The sequence below is a fragment of the Haliotis asinina genome, chromosome 2 (assembly GCF_037392515.1).
Source record: "Haliotis asinina isolate JCU_RB_2024 chromosome 2, JCU_Hal_asi_v2, whole genome shotgun sequence".
Taxonomy (NCBI): Eukaryota; Metazoa; Mollusca; class Gastropoda; order Lepetellida; family Haliotidae; genus Haliotis; species Haliotis asinina.
The window spans coordinates 5165103-5187519 of NC_090281.1; the positions used below are offsets into that span (position 1 = coordinate 5165103).

The window sequence follows — 22417 nt, forward strand, 5'->3', positions numbered from 1 at the left end:
CATATCAACCCCTTTCACACTCATCATAGAAGTCTTATTGTATTCAGACGATGAAAACACCTCACGAGGACACCAAATTTTACCCGGGGTGTCAATACACTGGTATAAAGAACACCATGGTCAATATTGTCGTATTGTTATACAACAGGATACCACGGGTCCTATAAACCGCTTAATAAACCTCAGTGGGGTTTTTATTACAACAGGAAATTTTATTGGCCTCTCACCTATTACCCTGACTGATAGGATAGATCTTATAGACTTCAAATTCATTTATAGACTATTAACTGAAACCCAATTAAAATATCTTTCATAATATATATTATAGGATGGGTCTGTACCCAGTCGTAGAGGAAGTAGCGAAGACGCTAGAAACCGTAGATGGGTTCCGCTTGAGGCAGTTATGTGATGTGAAACGTCAACTAGAACAAGACCGTGACACGCGGAAAGCACTATGTAAAAAGTATAATAGAGCTTTCAATATCGTGGACGGGGCTGACACTACCCTTATGGCAACCAGCATGGGACTAGGGGCGGCAGGCGTTGGGTTGTTAACCACCATCGTGGCTGCACCTATAGTGCTAGGTATTGAAATAACAGCTGGGGTGGCAGGGTTGGCAGGGTTGGCGCTTAAGTTAGTATCACGCAGACTTAATCGTAAGGCATTGAAACACGACGAGATCAGGGTTCTGGCCGAAGCAAAGCTGAACACAGTGAGTGAGCGAATTTCCACGGCACTCTCTGACAGTAAGATCTCAGAAGAGGAGTTTCGTTCAATCCTATCTGAACTCAAAAAATATAACGGAATGAAACAAGATATTCGGTCCAAGTCTCGTAAGTCTGCTATCAGCGAGGACGAGAAAAAAAAGTACATAGAACAGGGGATACAAAAAGCCCAGCAAGCCTTTATTATGAACACCAAAGAGATCGTAGGCGGTTCACGTTAAACTGTTTCATCGATATAAACATAACACGAGGGCGATAGCCGTAAGCGAGCCACCGATCCTATATGGTCAGTCAAAACTTACAACATAGATAAAGTGGATATGAAAGCCGACGAACCTAACTTGTACTACTTGAGGGATGGGCCGGGTAGGGGATTTGTAAGAGAAGAATTATTGATCGTACCGTACGGCACAGTATTACCTCCTACCAAGGCACAGTAATTACCGCCAACTTTTTTGTAGTAGGGGTAATAGTAGCAAGAGCTAAGGGCCCAACCAAAGCCTTATTTAGTAAATAAGGCTTTGTAGAGACATTTTGTGAAAGTGTTTTAGAACCCCTATTACCTATACTACTCAACGGAATTTCGTTACATAAGGAATACACACAGGCATTTGCCGTGTACTTTGGTTATTAAGTGAAATAAGGTTTTTTTTACGTAAGACAATTTTCAGATTTCTCTACCAAAGCCAAGGTCATCGTTTTTATGTTTACGAATTCAAATAAATCAACTGTGTGTTTTATTATCATAAATAATAAACCATTGTAGCTACCATAGCTACCAAAATTTACGTATGTTATTTGCTATCACAGCTCAACCAACACTCAAAACTACCTAAATATAAAGCTTTGCAATCTTCCGTACTGAAACAAATGGCTTGCTACGTGCCTGTAGACATCATATTTTCATGTAACATGATTAAATATCGAGGTTAAAAACACAGAAATAGGATCAAATTGGATCAGTAACTATACAATCCAAGCATCCGAAAAGAACTACACTGCTGGGATATTTGGTTACAATCAGACAAGGAATACCATGGATATTTTTAAATAATGGCATATGATGGGCATCCGGCCTCCTGACTGTTTAGGTGAAGAAATTCTGCTAATATGGACAGGAGCCCAGTTCCTTTGTCCGTCACGGTCGAAGGAGCGGGCGCTGACCAATTTGCGGTTTGGTTTCGTAATTCGACCGTTGGCGAGAAACATTATTCGCTCCGCATCAGTGCCCCTTTAACTTAAAGCTTCTTTTACAAACTTACAAAGTTAATTAGGATATTCACTTAATCAGAACTTAATAACATATTAAATTTAAAAAGCGAAGGATGTCACCAGAAATATTCAGGAATATACCTTTGTCTTAAAATGGAATAAACTTTACATATTAACAGAAAATGATATTCATCTTCTATGCAACCATAGTGTTCATATATAAATTACAAATCCGTTAATCGCGAGCAACACCACAACATCTACCAATGTTTATCATTAAAGGCAATTCTCCAGGTCTTAGCAAAAATAAAAGCCTTCTATATTCATGATCCTGTTAAGTGGATACATAATATTCAAATGTAAGTGGAGATTTATATTCTTGATAGAAACATAATGCAATGTAATCAATTTGCATAATCATCTGGTCCATTAGACAGTGAGTTTAGTTTAATGAAGCACTCAGTAATATTCCAGCTATATGGTGGCAGTCGGGACCAGAAAATCTAGTGATCAAAAGCATGAGCATCAATCCATGCAATTGGGATACAATGTCATCTGTCAACCAAGTCAGTGAGCCAGACCATACGACCCTGGTAGTCACCTCTTACAAAAAGCATGGGTTACTGAAGACCAGTTCTACCCCCGATCTTCAAGGGGTCATCTGATCCATTAGGTTGCATGTTACGACCAGGACAGGTTGCTGAGGGCTTTCTTGAACCTGGAATCTCCATGGAGCCTCTGGTAACCCTTTGTATAATGAGCTCCCCAGAACACAGGCCCTGAAAGCAATGACAGTCCAGACTGGCTTCATTAATAAGCATGTTCATCGTATCTAGTGACACAACACTTGTGTTGCTCTACCTGTGTAGCTGTTGATGATGATGGTGTTGATGAACTTGGTGTTGAGAATGAAGGTGCTGATGGTGTTGATGCTGTCTTCAGATGCTGTAGCTGCATCTGCATGGTCTTTAGTTTGTCAATGGAAATGCTCATTGTGCCCTTATAGCTGCAACAGATATAACCAAGTGCTTTACAGACACTTACATTAATGTCTACAAATACTCTTAATCATAATCTCAGAGATGACATAACTGGGTTGTTACAGTATGTGATCTGCATAGATGACGGGGCAAGATCAGACACCTGAAACAGGGATTAAAACTTATCTCAACAACAGCTAGTCCGTTGGTCTGGCCCCTCACCTCGAATGTTTCTTCAGTGCCTCCATGAGCTGCATCAGCTCCTTGATCAGCTCCAGCACCTCCCGGCTCCTCAACAGGGGAACTACAAACATATACATATGTTATAATGGTTAACATACAACTGGGAAGTGTACATATATATCATGTATAAATCTCAGCAGGGAAACAACATACTTATACAGGTGTTATCATATAACTTAAAGCAGGGGAAGTGTATGCATACATAGGATATCATGTAGGTCCCACAGCAGGGAAACTACAAACTTATACAGGTGTTATCATGTAAACTTACAGCAGGGGAAGTGAATACATGGGTCATCATAGTATTACATAGCTCACAGAAAGGGAAACTACATACATACTGTATATTACCGTGTATAAGCCGAATTTTGGGGACAAAAAAAAAAGCAGTCCATAGAAGGGTTTCGACTTATCTATTAGATACAATTTTATGAAAGTATTTTTCAGGTTGTTGGGGCCCTGTCAGGACGATCGCACAGATTAGCGGTACACGCACATGGAAGTTTACGATGATTGCAGCCACTTTGTTATGACTGATCAATAAAATACATTTTAAACTATACAGTGTTAATTATTTTAACAAAGTATAAAAGTTTACACCGTACATTAACATGGCAGCAATGTTTGATGATAGGGTGATGTTGTATGAAGGAAATTGGTGAGTTATTACACATAGGCATAAAAGTTTGAATGATTTCTGAAAATGACATTCTCATCATGAGTTTGAAAAGGAAACGCCATGCTTACGATGCTTCACTCTAGTTGCGAGTTGTTGCCCAAGGTGAGGCAACTAACCTGTTGCTGCAGGTGAGTTTGACATCAATGAAAAACAAGAGTGAAACTGGAGAAAGGAGAAGACCATGCTGCTGGAAATGCCAAAGAACAAGAAAGCCAGGAGATTCACAGTAACACCATTTACCAAGCTCAAGGACATCCTGACTGAGTGAGAGCACTGACAATATACAAAACCAAGAGGGAGGAATTAGGACTGCCCTCTTCGTTTAGAGCTTTGTCAACCTGGTGTACGTGATTCATGGAGAGGAGGAATTTGACCCTGACAGAAAGGACACACACTGCCCCTTGCTTACGCTTTTGTAATCAAGGAAAGGAAGGCTGTCAAGTATGATCTATCACAGATAGGTAACATGGATGAAACGGCTCTTAGTTTTGATATGCCAGGATCAAGGACCATTGATGTTAAAGGAGCAAGGACAATGTCTGTGAAGACAACAGGGAACGAGAAGCAACATTTCACAGTCATACTTTCCTGTATGGCAGATGGGACGAAGTTGATGCCAATGACTGTGTTTAAGCCTAAGACATTGCCAAAAGAAAAGTTTCCTATAGGTGGTTACAGTTCACCACAAGGGATTGTCAACAAATGGGTTGAAGATGTGTGGTCTACGAGACCAGGTGCATTGATAAACTGCTACTCATTACTTGTTTGGGACATGTTTAGAGCCCATTTTGTGTCCTATGAACAGGTGTTATAATGCATATCTCACAGCAGCGAAACTACATACTTAAATGGGTGATATGTATATTTATTTATAAGCTGGGGAAGTGTATAATACATGGGTATCATACATACATCTCACAGCAGGGTAACTGTGTAGGTACAGGTGGCATTACGTATGACTAACAACAAGGTGACTGTATACATACAGCTGTTATCATGAGTCCATAGCTGTTACTGAGCAAGTGAGTGAGTTCAGTTTTACAACGCACTCAGCAATATCTCAGCTGTATGGTGGCAGTCTGTAAATAATCAACCATACAATCCAGTGATCAACAGCATGAGCATTGATATGCACAATTTGGAACCGAAGACATGTGTCAACCAAGTCAGCAAGCCTGACCACCCAATCCCATTAGTCACCTCTAGCGATTACTGAGGGAAGTGTAGGGTTTGATTTTAGGGGAGTGGGCCACTCACAATGTACATGTTTCTCTATAAATATCATCATCATACCCCTAGCCATAAATTATGAACAGTGCCTAACTCTTCAGCAACACAGCTACTCTACTGCCCAAATCTAATGTAGTACATTATGTATACTGCAAGCAAGGATTCACCTTTGTATGGCTGGAACTTGTTGGTGATGGAGCTGACAGTCTCCGATATATGTTTAGGCAGGATCATACCAAACACAGCCATCCAGTGCCTGAGGAAATATAGTATACACATGTTCACGTTCTGTTTTGCTGATTATCGAATACATCCATCCAGTGCCTGAGGAAATACAGTATACACATGTTCTGTTTTACTGATTATCAAACACATCCATCCATGACAGACATTAACAATGACAGATATGAAATAAAAGACCATAACAGGCACTGACCATGACAGACATGATCCGTGGATGACATGACATCAAGCACCCTGATGGGCATTAACCATCACAGACATGATATCAAGCACCATGACAGGCACTGACCATGACAGACATGATATCAAGAACCATGACAGACAGAATCCATGGGTGACATGGCATCAAGCGCCATGACAGACATTAACCATGAGTGGCATGACATCAAGCACCATGACAGACATTTACTATGACACACATGACGTCAAGCACCATGACAGACATGACATCAAGGACCATAACAGGCACTGACCATGACAGACACGATTCATGGGTGACATGGCATCAAGCACAATGGCAGACACTAACCATAATATACATGACATCAAGCATCATGACAGATATTAAACACGATACACATGACATCAAGCACTATGACAGACACTAACCATGATACACAAGATATCAAGCACCATGTCAGACATGACATCAAACACCATAACAGACATTAAGCATGAGAAACATAACATGACGCAAAATGAGACATTAACAATGATAGACATGACATCAAGCACCATGACAAACATGATCTATGACAGACATGACATCTAGCACAATGACAGGCATGATCCTGATATGACATCAAACACAGTTGCAGGCATTAACCTTGACAGACATAAACCATAAAAGGAGCATAACAGACATGACAAGAAGCTTCAGAAAAGGAAGTTGCAAGCACACTGAATTGTTACTGTTTAACACAGCACTCAGCAATATTCCAGCAATATGGTGGCAAAGCACACTGAATTCAACAAGGACCACAAGAGTGGCATGACAAGACGACATGAATAATGCAACACCTAAAGCAAAATCACCAACACCAGATCAGGACTTACTTTTTGATGGATTCCATGATGTCTCCAGCAGTCCAGGGTGGCTTTCTGTAGACAACAGACTTCCTAGTAACACAACGAAACATGAATTTACTCCAATGGCAAGGATTACTGTTGAGCAGCTGCAGTTAATTGCCTTTCAAATTCAAAAGCTATTTGACATATGTATGGGGCATTCCTACAATTCTTTTCAGTTGATACTGTGTATTCTATTATGTCTGTTTAGCGCAAAGCTTGTGATTTACTTGAGATTGTTGTGCAGTAACATGAGCAGCTGTCAGCTTTCGAAATTGGCATGTTTGGGACTCAGTTAGTCTGTTAGTGTTTGATATCTCTCTCACCAAATGTCGTCAAATGCTGCTTTCATCTCAGTCTCAAGGACCAGACCAAGTGTGTCCTTGACAACAGCCTTGACCTTCACCACCATTTCATCAATCTGCAAAATAGGGAGTCAGTTGGATACATACTAAACAAAAATGTCCAACCTGCCAGTAATCAAGATGCTGACATAAAGCCAATGTCAGTCAAACAATAGCCTTCCATTCACAGGTGTGACATTTTTCAAAGTCCTTATGACTTTTCATCAATACCAAAATGTGACACCTGATGACTTCCATTTTCATGGAAGTCACATTGGCAGAGAGGGTGAGACTGTTGACATTGTGTGCCGGTGATTAGGTTTCTTACTCTGAGAGTGTGGGTTCAAATCTTCAATGGGAGAAATTTTTTTCCAAATATATCATATGGATAAAAGCACTGACCACTTAGACCACTTTCTACAAGGCACTAAGTGTTCATTTTGTTATCCATATGACACATATAAATTACGGAAGAAATAACACTTTTGTAGTGTAGATGCAAATCTGTGACAAGTAGAAAATACTTTGGAATACTGGAAGCTTTAGATACTGCAAGGCAAAGTTCTAAGTACTTTCTTACCTGGACTCGGTCCACCTTATGGCAGGGTGTGACTGATGTTGTGTGATGGTGTTTCTCTGATGGGAGTGAGGGTGGGTGGGGTAGTGGCTGTTGTGACCTTGGTGGAAAACATGACTGTGACATGGCTGCTGTCTCTGGTGCTAGATTTGATTCTGTCAAAAAATGATGTGAATACATAACAGAACAGACAACAAATATATCACAACCTTTCTGGGACAGATCCAGAATTTTGGAGGAGGGGGTGGGGGATACACAAAGATCTCAAAATACACTACTGAATGAATTCACACTACAGAGTGAGAGAGTGAGTTTAGTTTTACGCTGCAGTCAGCAATTTTCCAGCCATATGGTGGTAGTCTGTAATAATTGAGTCTGGACCTGACAATACAGTGATCAACGGCATGAGCATCGATCTGCACAATTAGGAACCAATGACATGTGTCAATCAAGTCAGCAAGCCAGACCATCCAATTGTGTTGGTCGCCTTTTAGGGCAAGCATGAGTTGTGAAGGCCTGTTCTACCCCAGACATTCATTGGTCACTACCTTAGAGTTACTACCTTTTTCTAGATCTATGCTACGCAATAATGCAAAAAATAAGTCAATAATCAGGATTCATAAAGATGATGTATATAGAGTAAGAATACTCCCATAACACTGTATCTGACCTGGATATACAGTGAACAGCTTAGAATATCAACAAAGATACTTTCCTACCTGACAAAAATGAATAAGTGAGAGTGCATACTTTCATGTCACTTTTTGCAATATTCCAGTAATATCACTACAGGGGACATCAAGAATAGGCTTCACACAATGTACCTAGGTGTGGAATTGAACACAGGCCTTTGCTTTGGACAAGCAAACACTTTAACCACTTGACTTTATCTTGCAAAAATATTTTGCCATTCTGTCATCAAAATCCTACCTTGCGTGCTCTTTTGGTCTTGAACAGCATTTGACAGGACCAGGATTTCATGGATATTCTGAAACAATGTCTTTCATACCAAAGCATTTTTTCAACCAATTTCAAAGACTACTATAAATTTATACAAACCTGTAGAGGTTGTGAATTCTTAGAACAAAGTCCTCCTTGGGGTACATATAAGCATTTTTATGTCTATTAAAAATCCCTACGACATTTTTGTCTTGTGAGACCACCCTTACAGAACCCCTCAGTGCCCCCTACAGCCAAGAGCAGGTAACTCTGGCTGTCTACCTCGCACCTCACTTTTCATGCTAAACGTATCAGACAGAATGAAGGGAGGAGGGTGGCTGTACCCTAAGGAGGACTTTCTTCAAAGAATTCATAACCTCTACAGGTTTGTATAATTCTTTTTTTGAAGAAGTCCTCCTTGGGGTACATATAAGCATTAAACAGACTCCCAAAGATAAGCAATAGGGAGTGGTATTCTGTCTGACAGCACAGTCCATTCGATCGAAGTGCGAATCTACAACCATGCGGAAATAGAAAAGGCACCTACCTTGTCACCTGACCGCTGATGTCAATCAAGGCGGGGCTGTGTGTGACAAAGCTGAGGACCCGCTTGTCAAAGCTTATATGCCCACTGGCTAAAAATTGGGAAACCCCAAAGAACAAACCCCGCCCAGCCCAATCAAAGTTTGGAGACCAAAGGGGAAACTCGCCAAACTGAAAACCTGTCCATACCACATTAGCAAGCTAAGCGGGGAAATGGATAGGAAAGTAAGGCACCAAGCCAAGGGAAGGCGGGACTAAAAAACCATCGCCAAATACCACCACCAGTCAAATGGGAACGGATGGTAACCCACCACCCAGTGCAAACAGATATAGTCTACAAAGCTTAATCACCCTGAGCAGCGCTACTCTGTCCACTGCGGAGAACTGGCTGACTGAACAGAGCATGCTCTCATGAGTGTCTGTCCAGTTGGTAATGCCGGATGAACATGCTAGGAGGCTCCAAATAGATGCTGAGCAGATCTCCTCAATGGGCAGAGCAGCGGCATATGCTTCTGACGTGGCCACTGCTCTCACTGAGTGAGCTTTCAAGCCCTCTGGGGGAGATAAGCCCTTATGTATATAGGCCATGCAGATTACCGATACAATCCATCGGGATACTGTCCGTGTATTAGCCGAACAACCAGCTTTGCCACCACCATTACAACAAAATAGCTGTTTCTCCTTACAGAGTAAGGCTGTTCTCTTAACCCCCTGGATGCCGAGTTTTTTTTCAGGCGCACATTTTCATAAGGTTTGAAAAGTGAACGTTGTGCGAGATTTGCGCTCGCGTGGTCCTGGACCTGTGTACGGCTATGAAATTGCACAGACATGTAGAATATTTGATTTCCTATCCGTTGGTATAGATATAATTGCGGCTACCTCAGGGGTTTGAGAAATAGACACTGCTAAATGTTGTCCAAAACTTTTGTGTGTGTTCAAAAACAGTAAATTTCTCAGTTTTTTATCGTGCACCAATAAAAGCACTCTGCTACGATTTTTTTAATCTGGCATCTTTACGGAAAGTGTGAGCGAAGAAAATACAGCTTGATATCTGAACGACATAAGTGTATATGAAATGGATGTATGTGCTAATGCATAACGTCATACTCACAAAATCAAAAATGACCTGCAATAAATGTCAAAAATCGATTTTCTACTATGACGTCAAACGTCGACAGAGAGGTCATGCACGTATGAATAAAAGGGGGTATAACTCTGCTATGGTTTACTTTAGGTCAGTGTAACTCAGATCACATGGAGAGAATTTGCTGTGGATACGGGCAGTATATCTTCATTATGTTTTGTTCACAGTGAACCAAACTATTCCAATACAAAGTTCCCCAATGTGAGAGGACACCTTTTGGTAGTTTCACAATTTGTAAGAAAAGATGCAGGTGTACTACATCAAAAATCATGCAATAGCGATTTGGATGTCCCTATCCGATACATATTTTAGTTCTTTGATTCCCATATTCTCCTGTTTGTGTATATGTATTTTTATTAATTTTCCATCATTATTAACGGAGTAACAGCCACATTTTCAAACGTAATGAAATAACTGAAAATAATGCGACATTTTAGTTGACGTCACAGGATGTTTTGTGCATTTTGTGACGTCGGAAAAAGACTACTCTGGTTGCTGATTAGTATATATCTAAGTTAAACCTAATTTCCATTCAATGTGTAAAAGATATCGGCTTCTGTGTCAGAATTCAACACTTTTTAGTCAAAATATTAAATTAATGGTTTTATCACTGAAATAGTGTCCTGAATATATCAACAATTACACGGTTTTACTACATATCTTATTGTGAGCAACACGCGCACCTGCCTACCATCAATATAGCTTAAATGAAAATTTCACAACACCTGAATATTCATTGAGTATTCATTTAGGAAAAAGACTTTTCTTCTCATGATTATGAAATCAATTCCCTTCATAAGTATGCAATGAAAGGTACAAAGAGATCGCTTTTTCAGTAAAGAAGTATTAGAAAATGGACGTAATGCTTGTCGAAATTAAGACTTGACCTGATATATATATTTTTAACAAGTTCCATATAAATATTGTTTGAGTTAGACATTCTGCCATCAGATATATTTTAATCGCATTTGAATTGACTTTATTATTGAAAAACAATGATAATGAATCATGAAACGTTTTGACGAAGTCGCACCTGGTCAATTAATATTCATAATAGTTTTGTCTATAAAAACAACACAAACCAATACAATGAACAAGACAATTCCTTTAAATAGTAGTGTGTGTGCCCCTACATTTCATAAAATGTACAAATCATTTTCATTAATATTATCCGTTTTACATCTAAGTTGGAATTAAATCGCTGTTTATTAACCTGTTCATATGAAACTGCAATATTTGTCCCAACGTATTGAATATTGTACATCACGGGAACTAAAGCACATGTTGCAGTAATGGCTACATGTGATCTTCCAACACTTGTGTAGAGGCTAAAAATGTGGTATAGTACACTTACTGAGTCAATTTCCCATGCAAGTATTATTCAAACAATCAAAAGCTTTCAAAGAATAAAAACGCATACCTTATATCCACACATGATATGGTGTTGAACATGGATATATGTACATACTGAAATCAGTTTCATGAAAAAATATCGGAACGATACGCAAAATATACATCACAATACTAAAAGTGCAATAGGAATGGTATGGGCATTGTGTTTACTCTTGTTCAACCGACCTTCACCTCAAAGAAATTGCCTAATATGTGCAACAATGTTGACGTGTGACATCACTACCGATGACCGATTTCTTTAAAAATGGTGGCTTCGCAGAGAAGGGTCAACAGGAATTTGCGAGTACTTTTTGCTTGATTCAGGGATCTTTTGTATATAAATATGAGAGGTAAGTAATCAGAATTATTCTGACTATCCGTGTGTTGTTATATGTTCTTGTCGTTTACATTGTAAATGACGAGAGAAGCCAGAAATGCCTATAAGTACCGTTGTCGTTCTGCGTGTTTTTGCGTCAGTCATGGCGTCACGTTGCACTAAAAGTTTGACAGTTTCTTATGAATTACCAAATGCTTTCATTGTATCTGTTTTCAATTTGCTCTTTCTTGCTATGATGCTCTTCCCCCGAATATACGTATTGAGCCATTGTAAGCAATGATTAGGCTGCTAGATGTTGGAAAATTTCCGAAAATCCTACGCAGTGTAAAATTGGAATTTTTCTTTGTTTACGTTTCAGTCAAGCGCTGTCTTTCGAGCACCGCGTTCGTTTTCATACAAAGTATATTTCGTTTCGTTTTGTCTAGACAGTTGCTATTTGGTGACAAAGACCTTCTGTAATTTGATTCTTAGATGTGTGGGGAATTCAATGATGCATTTGTCGCAGCTAACTATGAAGTATACATGATGCAATAGGCGTCTCAATACCGGCCTTCTCGAAACGTGATTTTGTAAACACTATCCAATATGGCGGAAAGCGCACTTCGGCGTTCGCGTAAGCGTATTTTCGAAAACATCCCAACCGATTCTGGGTACATTGGTGATGTTTCAGAATTACCATTACTGGTTACATGAAAACTTGATATCAGTGATCATTAATATGCTATTTTTGAAATTCATTACTCCCAGTAATTATCCGATTTTCACATTTCAAAACATACTGCAAATAATGCTGTGAATCTCGATTTTGTACAGTTTGAAAAATGGCGACATTTACGATGAAGCCTATTTTGAAAGGCGATTTTAAGCACTTTAGCTTGGTCTGAGATAATAGTGGATGGTATCAAGAAACTGGGAATTTTCTGCAGAATTCAAAATTGTGAAGTATTTGTATATGCGTGGTATATTTAGAATTTTATTGGACTTCCAAGTGAGGTATGTAGAGGAAGGACATATATGTCTCTGTGGCATCCAGGGGGTTAATGTATGTTTAAAGAGTTTTCCTAACGCCCAATACATGAGCCCTACAGCGTGTATTGTGAGACGACGCAGGAAGCGTAAACACAGGAAGATCGATAGGCACTTTCACTTGAAACGAGTGATCAATCTTCGGGCGGTATGAATCCGGTAAGCGTATGCTAACCCCATCCTTATGGAACACAGTTAGTTCCAGGTCTTAAGACATGGCATGTAAATCGCCAACACGTCTACCCGACGTAACCACCACCAAGAAAGCCGTTTTCCAACTTAACAGTTGCAACGACTGGTTGGCCAAGTCATAAAAGAGAGGAGAGGACAACCAATCCAATACTATAGACAAATCCCAAGGAGGACTTTTTGTCTGTCTAACGACCGGATCCAGTCTGTCCACACCTGCAAGAAAACGCTGTACCAGGGGGTGTTGTCCCTACAAGGCACCCTCAACGGGTATGTGGAAGGCTGAAATAGCCGTGGAGTAGCCTTGAATCATAGAAGCGGCTAAGCCAGATTCTAAACAAGACTGTAAGAACTCCAATACTTCAACTACAGTCAAAGAAAAAGGATCGAGAATCCTTCTATTTCCACACCAGCGCGCATAACAGGCCCATCTATCCTCATATTGTACATTCATGGAATCCCTCCACGAAGCCAGAATTGTGTCTGCAACTGATGCAGGAATTCTGCTCTCTTGGAGACGATTCCGGACAGTGGCCAGGCCACCCACTGAATCCTGGCATTGAGGTGAGGATGGCCGTTCTGGGATAGTAGGTTTGGTCGCCGCGGTAATAGTACAGGCAACTGCACTAGCGACCTGAGTATTACCGGAAACCAGCGTTGACACGGCCACACAGGTGCGAGAAGCACTAGTAGCCATGCTGGCTGGGTGGCAAGCTGAGACTGAACTTTGGAAATCAGGGGAATTGGCGGAAATGCCCACAACACCCTGTCTGTCCAGTCCAGCTGGAAGACATTGACGGCAATGGCTCTCAGATCCGGAATCCGAGAAAAAAGAAAACAGAATCTGATTCGTCACCCCAGAGGCAAACAGATCCACCTGGAACGACCCGAACAACCTCAGAGATAATCTCGAATATCTCCCGATCGAGCAACCACTCGTGGGGAGCTAGAACATGTCGTGAGAGTGCATCTGCATGCACGTTGTCCACCCCTGGGAGACAGACAGGCATAACCCGTATGATGAACTGATCCCACCATAGCAGAAACTGCCACGCCTCCTGAAGGAGTGACGGAGACACAGTGCCACCTTGCTTCCGAATGTAGTACATCGCCGTCTGGTTGTCCATCTCTAGAAGAACCACTTGGCTTCGAACCTGATCCATCCGTCTTAATTGTGAGCGATGGTACCGGAGTCGTCAGAGGTAAACCCTTGGACAGATTTCCGGTATCTGTCCACCACCGCAAGTGAAGTATCAACCACTGGGGAATAGCCAGACTCTTCTCGTAGCTCTCCGAGTGGGACCACTGACCTCAGTGTCTCCATCTTGAAATTGGCACCTCTATCAAGTTGTTCAAACGCTTGAGATTCAGAATGGGTCTGAAGCCTCCGTCCTTTTTGGTCACCAGGAAATAAGTGGAGTAGAACCCCATATTCTCCTGTCCTAATGGAACTATCTCTATGGCTGCCTTGTCCAATAAAGACTGAATTTCAGCACAGAGGACTGGCACTGGAGTGCAGCGAATCCCGGCGAAAGGAGGAGGCTCTCGCTTCCACTGTGGCATGTGTCCATGCCTGACAGTGGACAGGAAGAATAATGGGAGGCGACCACCCATAGGAATTTCGGGTAGAAAGCAAAGTGTCCCGGGAACGCAGAGAGATTGACGCTTGCAACGGAACAACTAAGGGTTCCAGAGGTACGCTTACTGGGAAGCCGGTGTCGACTTCCCCTTCCTTTGAAAAGGCGACTGAGAAGCTGCCTTGCCCTTGCCTTTCCCCTTTCCCTTGCTCTTCCGTGCCTGTAGTGGAGCAGTCCACTTCGGCGCATCCCTAGACTGAGTCGCAGGATAGCTTGAGCTGAGGACCGAAGCCCGCATGCAAGAGGTGGAGGGTTGTTCAAGCAAGTGCTTAGAGTGCTTGAATTGACTAAGAGCCTCCGCTGCCTCCCTAACTACCGTCAAAACCCCCAGGAACAGGGTCGAGCCCTGACGGAAAGGCAGAGACAGCAGTGCCTGCAGTGTAGCCAGTGAATACCTAGCGAGAGACAGCCATAACCTACGAAGGCCCATCACAGCACACATCATCTGACTCGCGCATTGAGTCGCACGCCAGATGTGAATGCACCTCCGTAAGTTGCCGCTCTAACGTGGACAAGGAAATATCCTCGTCCACGTCCTCCTGTGACACCAGCAGCCTCTGCAGGACAGAGAGGTAAGCTGAGTGTACCGCAACCATACGCTGCTGCACGGCGTTCCGATATTGCTCCTCAAAGGAGCGTAAACCAAGCGCAACACCTGGTTCGATGAAGTGAAAGGCTGCAAGCGGCGGCCCTGACGAGCTGACACCTGACTGTAGCCAGATGACCCTCCAAATGCGATCAAGATGTAAATGCACTCGTCGACAACAGGAGGGTCAAACAGCGCATCCTTCCCCATTGAGTAGCGGCTGTTGAACTCCGGGAGATCGAACCGCGAGCGGCTACCCAACAGAAGCAGATTAATTACCTCACTGATGAGTGAAGGTAATATGCGCAATGCTTCCCCAGGGAGACGAAACTCCGCAGGATCGGGGGCGTCCGAAGGCAAAACTACCGTGGCAAAACTACCGCGATACGTTCGCGCACTTGCCGCAGGGACAATCCCAGCAAGAAACTATGAACTTCCCCCAACTGCTCCGGACCGCCATCCTCATCCATGGCCACCTCACTACACATCTCTACAAAGGAATCCCCCGTACCAAGGGATACCTCCGAAGGAACGCCTGAGGAGCCCGCTGACAAGGACAATGGATCTAGAAAAGCTGAGTTGCCCAAACCGACTGACCCATGGGTTACCGACGAACCCGTGTGCCGAGACCCTGTGGGATCGGCTGCCGAAACAGGGATCCCTGGTGCACCGAGTGGGACCGAGGCAGACGGCAAAGCCGGTGCTCGGGAACCACTAGTGAGGTTGCCGGTGACCAACGGTACGAGACACAATGGACCAGCGCTGGGAAGTGGAACTGCACCCAAGCCGGAGCCCAGTGCAGAACTCGCCGAACCAGCGAGGAGGCTGCCACCGGAGCCTGAGCTCGGATCGGACACTCCTCCAGGGACAGCACCAGTGCCCAAGCCTAGGCCCAAGGTTTGGGTACCCCACATAGACAATCCCGGCCCACCAAGATCACAGGGGCGGATGCCGATCTGTGATCAAGGACCGGACAGACGACATCTGCTGCTGTAAAAGAGATGAAATATCTGATAATGTGAGAGGTGCGGGGGGCGGAATTTTAGAGGTGGAGGGGAGAGGAGAAGAGGAGGGTACATCCCCCGACTTAGCCTACTTGCTCCCTGGACCTTCTGAAGAAGAGCTAGAGCTCTTCTTACCCTTCCCCTTGACCTTTTTGGAGGGCGGGTCCTGTGCCCAAATATCACCCCCCGTCTGTAACAGGTTGTTATAAAACAAGAAGTTGGCCGCCCGTCTCTTGATGGTGTGTGGCGAAAGAGTCCTGCATTTTTCACAGGCTTGATCATCATGGTGTTCCTCCGCTAAGCACCTCAGACAAATCAGATGTGGGTCTTGAGGTGGAAGAGTATGCCCACACGAAGTGCACGGGCGGAACTGTAACAATCACAACCAACCTAATGGTAACTGATGTACAGAAAATATACACAATTACACTATATACACTATAAGCAAAGGCGATAATAAATTGCTAAACCCAAAGTAAAGTACATTTAACCCAGCTGAACACATTGTATAAGTGGCTAAATGCAATATACAGGCGTGTACATATAATTGTGTGACACCATGATAAAAGACTAAAAGTCTTAAACCTATGTACCCATTTTGACTGAAACTAACTGGGTTAAAACATTCCAGCATGTAAGAAACATACTAACACGCAACATACAGGAAAATGTGACGCAAGCGAAACACTTCCTCTAAAAAAGAAGCCATATAGGCCGCCATCTAACACGAAAGGAAAGGAACCATACATACAGTTGCTGACTCTTTTTCACTCATCTCTCAAGGTGTAGGATTCCAAGCTAGACTTGAATGGACGCGACCATTCAATCGAATGACAGCATGAAAAGTGAGGTGCGAGGTAGACGGCCAGAGTTACCTGTTCTTGGCTGTAGGGGGCCCTGAGGGGCCCTGTAAGGGTGGACTCACAAGACAAAAACGAGTTTTTTGTTTTGTAAATATTCTATTATCAAAATAGTTACAACTGTCGTAGGGATTTTTAATGGACATAAAAATACCTATATGTACCCCAAGGAGGACTTCTTCTGAAAAAGAATATATATTAATAATACTTATCCTATCTTACGTATAGTACTCTCTCTCTCTTATGCCGAAAAGTGTAGACATGCTCATAAACAAACTTAAAAAAAGTTACTAGCCTCCCTGAGTCCCTTGCCCGAACACTCCCGTAACATAGAAGAGAGTGAATAAGGGACCTTGGATTGGAGAGAAAGCACCAAAGTCAAGATTGCTGATCTTAAGAGAAAAGAAGACACTGGAGCAGTTTAAGAACCCAGCAAGTTAGTTGCATGTGGATTGAAGGCCACTGAAGAGTAGATCACTGATCCTGGGAAAACACTGAAATCAAACAGTAAGTCAAGGGGGTGGCGATCCATTAAGATCTGCATGTGGAAAGTGGTGGAGGGGGGATTCATCGATCATAGAAAGATCACTGCTTTTGCTGAAGACTGGAGGTAGCAGCATTAAATGTGCACTGAAGCCTGTAGAGAAGATCGATGTACCCATAAGACTTGACGTTCCTGATATACACTCATAGAAGGTGGAATCACTGATCTTGGAAGGGTCATAGAGGAAGCAAGGATCGCTGGTCCCATAAAAAACACTGAAGAAGGGATCATCCATCCCAGTCAGATAATCGCTTGCGAAAAGCCTGTCATATCCAAAGTAGCAATGGTGAAAGGCACAAGTGCTGTGCCTGTAGTGTTGTCCGCAGAAGGTGAGACATGGGGAAATGATGAGACCTCCCACTCTGCATAACTATCAACAAGACTGCCCATGTAGTATCCAGGGATCTAGTCTCTGGACGACATAAGTAGGGTCTGAGACATAAAACAGTCGTTGCAGAGCTGAGACATATGAGAATCAGATGGAGTGTCTAGGAAATTGTCTTGAATCGAGGAATGATACATTCTATGCGCCTACTTAAAAGGTCTGTCCTGTGGAGATTTTCAATCTCTATCTGCAACTCACCGTGAGCCAACACAACAGTATGCTGCAAAATCATCGTTGTTCAGGTGGGCGTGAAACTGACACCTCAGGTGCACAATCTTAAGCAGTCTAAGCACAACATCTGCGGGTCAACTGCAGGAAAATTCTTACAACAGGATTACAACAACGGTGGGGAGTGTTTGGGTGAGGGACTAAGGGAGGCCAGAAACTTTGTTAAACCATAACAGGATGTTTCCGCTCCCCTGGTGACATGAAAGAGATTACTATACGAGAGACAGGTCAGGTTTTAAAACTTGTAACATATTCACAATGAGCTAGTGTACCAAAACACAGAGAAATGAATGTGGTACCAACCTTGATACTGCCTGCTTCCAGTCCACACATCATGGCTTTGTTACACAGGTTGACATCCTCTGACAGAAGAATCACATTGGAAGTCCCAACTGCAACAAAGAGTGAATGAGTTTAGTCTTATGTTGTTTTAAGAAATATCACATGGGGAATCAAAACCAGGTTTTCACCATTGTTTTAAGAAATATTCCAGCAATGTCATGTGGGGAATCGAACACAGGTTTTCACCATCGCTTTAAGAAATATTCCAGCAATATCATGTGGGGAATCAAACCCGGGTTTTCAGCATCACTTCAAGCAATATTCCAGCAATATCACGTGGGGAATCAGACATGGGTTTTCACCATCGCTTTAAGCAATATTCTAGCAATGTCATGTGGGGAATCAAACCCAGGTTTTCACCATGATAAGAGAACACTTTAACCACAAGGCTACACCTTCTCCCTCTAACTGCAAGTGAAGACGTGAAGTTGAATATATCTAGAAATACATCCAGGACATAACTGTCTTTGAGGACATACTTTTTGTGTGAAAATTCCTTAGAAGTAACCAAGTAAATATCCATGATCATTAACCTTTCAGCATCAGAAGACAGAGAGGTTAACTGTGGAAACAGTGTGCCTCATTGACAGCCTCATCCTCAAGCTAGGCAGCGCTGTACCCACTGAAATCACTAGAACCACTGGCTTTGTGGACACACTGATATGGTGCTCATACCTCATGGATCTAACGATTACACTGGCAATACTTCTTGAATGTCATTAGTGCATTCGTCTCTATACAGCATCAAACATATGCCAACAAGCATCAACATGTGACTATCACTTGAAGAATACATGATGTTTATCCCGCTGTTGACTGATTAAACGCTTTATGAGTCTGGTAGAAGTACAAAGACTATAAACAATGATAAATGCAAGATTCAATGACATGGAAAAGGATATCCCAAAGATAGAACTTAACATGAACTGTCGCTTAACCTTTGCACATACAATCCATGACAAGTCATGGTCATGTAGGGACAGCAGAGTTAATTTCTGATGCAGGTACACTACACTCTTGGCAGATAAATAAAGTTGAAAGTTTATTTCTTATTCTCTGCAATACAAAATTATGCTGAGCAAACGTCAAAACACAAATTAAAATCTGCAAAACTCAGCAAAATATTCTATTAGGCTGTGAATTGCATGAATATTTAGTCATTACAAATGAATCATTGTCACAAATACATTTATGAGGCTGTTACAGTTCTAGGGGAAAAAACTCACACTTGTTTCTGAACTGTAAACAACACTGTAGCACCCTGTCATCGTTGCATTCTATCTGCAGCCCCTCCACGACCTCTGCAGCCTGTAACACATGGACCGTGTCCTCATTACATCCTGGACATACAGATACTATCATGATATGACAAATTAAATACAGATGTAGGTTGCTGGGAGGATATGGAAGACAAACAGATGGGAGACATTAAGTTCATCCCTGCATGAAGGTATTTGGTTCTCGAGGAGAATCTACAACTCGCTTCTCTATAAGACTCTAGGAACCCTCAAAAAAAAAGTCTTGGAAGACTTGCTGAGAAACCTCATTGTGAGACTCCAGGAAGTCTCCAAGAGCACTCAACACTCTATGAGACTAAAGAAGTCTCTCGAAAAACTCACATCTCTATGGGACTCTAGAAAGTCTCCTAACAACTCATGTCTTTTTGAGGCTCTAGGAAGCTTTCCGTAACTCATGTCCATGAGACTCTCAGAAGTCTCCTATTTGACTCATCTCACTATGAGACAGTCCTGTTACTCTATGGTGTCTCACAGTGGACTCATCTCACTATGAGACAGTCCTGTTACTCTAGGGTGTCTCACAATGGACTCACCTCACTATGAAAATGTCCCATTACCCCGAGGTGTCTCACAGTGAACTCACCTCACTATGAACATGTCCAATTATTCTGGAGTGCTTTCCAGTGAACTCACCTCACTATCAAAGTGTCCCATTATCCAGGAGCGTCGCACAGTGAACTCACCTCACTATGAAAATGTCCAATTATTCTGGGGTGTCTTCCAGTGAACTCACCTCACCATGAAAGTGTACCATTAGTCTGTGGTGTCTCCCAGTGAACTCACCTCACCATGAAAATGTCCCAATATCCAAGGGTGTCTCACACTGAACTCACCCCACTATGAGACTGTCCTGTTACTCTTTGATGTTTTCCAGTGAACTCACCTAACTATGAAAGTGTCCCATTATCCCGGGGTGTCTCCCAGTGAACTCAACTCAACTTGAAAACGTCCCAATATCCAAGGGTGTCTCCTAGTGAACTCACCTCAATATGAGACTGTCCCCTTACTCTGGGATGTCTTCCAGTGAACTCACCTCACTATGAGACTGTCCCCTTACTCTGGGATGTTTCCCAGTGAAGCAGGCATTGATGTACTTCACAGCTTGGTTTGCCTTGTTCTGACAGCTCATAGACTGTAAGAGAGAGATGCATCATCATTGTGGAATTTATGTAAAATCCGTTTCTCATTACACCCAGAAAATGTGTCATATCAAGCGATATCTAAAAAAGATATTCAAATAAACTGTGCTAAAAATGCAACCACAAATCTGCACTTGCTCATTAAAAGGCAGTCACGTTTGGTTTTCTGTCAAGATGCCTTAAAAAACCTTGACAGTTCAGTCTGTCTCCAGATGAGAATGAAAAGTTAGACAATATACAGTGTGAAGTTGGTACACAGCAGTCAGCGCCATTCAACCAACCATATGTAGCTGTTTATTTTCATACTCATCACTGCAAGAATGATTGAAGAAACTATCATAATATGACAATGTTTTATATGCTCTCTGACTTGGTTGACCTTGAAGTATGTCATCCTACACTGTCCATGTTGAGTGATGTTCCTGATGTTGATCACTGGATTGTATGGTCCAGACACGATTACTTACAGACCACAACCATATAGCTAGAACAGAGACATCTTTACCATCTGTGGTAGGAGGAACAGCTTGTCTTGTGCTGATTTTCATAATTTAGGCTAAATGAGTGAATTTTAGTCAACATGCTAAGATTCACACATTAATGAAAGGATTAGCAATATAATCACAGGCTTGTTTGTCCAAAAGGAGCTTTGGTGTAATGCACCACAAAATGGATTATGTCAATGGCATATTTATCCTTTGGGCTCTTGTCCTTCCTACAAACAGATGTCAACATACAAGAGTGAGCCGTGCTCGGTTGTCCTTGAGAGCATCCAGTTCCTGCAAAACTACCCAGGGAAACACCAGCGTTGGCAGCCCAAACCCTGCAACATAAGAGTCACTGAGTTAGTCTCTTTAATATATACACATCAGCAGGATTCACAAGAATTCTTACAAAACCCAGTACACATGATACATTGTTCAAGTCATTACACAGCAGATATTTCAACTACAATACTAAATACAAGTAGTAAGTTAGTGAGGTTTTATGTCACATTTAGCAAAATTCCAGCCATATCACAGCAGTAACGCCAGAAATCACATTTAGCATGATAACATTAACAATGTGAGAATCTACATCGAAACTGTACTCAACATAATAAAAAAAGAAGCTGTAATCCATAAACCTGAAAGTTTCATTTTTGACCACAAATGGGCTTCACAAATCTCAATTATTGAAAAAATAGAGAGCTTTAGTAATGAAATTTACATTTACATTGGGAAAAAAGTAGCATCTGTATGCAAATTATAGTGGCATGTGTGTTTACACTTTGTCTTTCAAGCATACAGTGTAGTATTTTGGGGGTTAAGTCCCATCTGAGGTTGAACCCACACTCGTAGGGTAATTCACTAAATGTCAGAACCTGTATGGCATGAGAAGAAAATTCCATCACACTGATTGATACCTTCAAAACCCTGAGACCTGTAAAGGTCTCCAAGGTAGAACAGGCCTTCAGCAACCTATGGTTGCCATAAAAGGCGACTATGCTTGTTCTAAGAGGCCACTAACAGGATCGGGTGGT

The 22417-nt window shown here is 42.2% G+C and overlaps 1 protein-coding gene across 1 annotated transcript in view; it reads right to left on the bottom strand.

Moving 5' to 3' along the window:
- The window catches only part of LOC137273171 (uncharacterized), a 53015-nt gene that overhangs the window by 22688 nt on the left and 7910 nt on the right, over window positions 1-22417 (bottom strand). The window contains exons 8-18 of the mRNA XM_067805659.1: window positions 21633-21718; window positions 20790-20888; window positions 19685-19766; window positions 18420-18508; window positions 8233-8290; window positions 7306-7457; window positions 6708-6802; window positions 6370-6432; window positions 5238-5326; window positions 3141-3222; window positions 2800-2944 (exon numbers count right to left, since the gene is read on the bottom strand). Of these exons, the coding sequence (XP_067661760.1) occupies window positions 2800-2944; window positions 3141-3222; window positions 5238-5326; window positions 6370-6432; window positions 6708-6802; window positions 7306-7457; window positions 8233-8290; window positions 18420-18508; window positions 19685-19766; window positions 20790-20888; window positions 21633-21718 (1040 nt within the window). The remainder of the gene's footprint in view (window positions 1-2799; window positions 2945-3140; window positions 3223-5237; window positions 5327-6369; window positions 6433-6707; window positions 6803-7305; window positions 7458-8232; window positions 8291-18419; window positions 18509-19684; window positions 19767-20789; window positions 20889-21632; window positions 21719-22417) is intronic.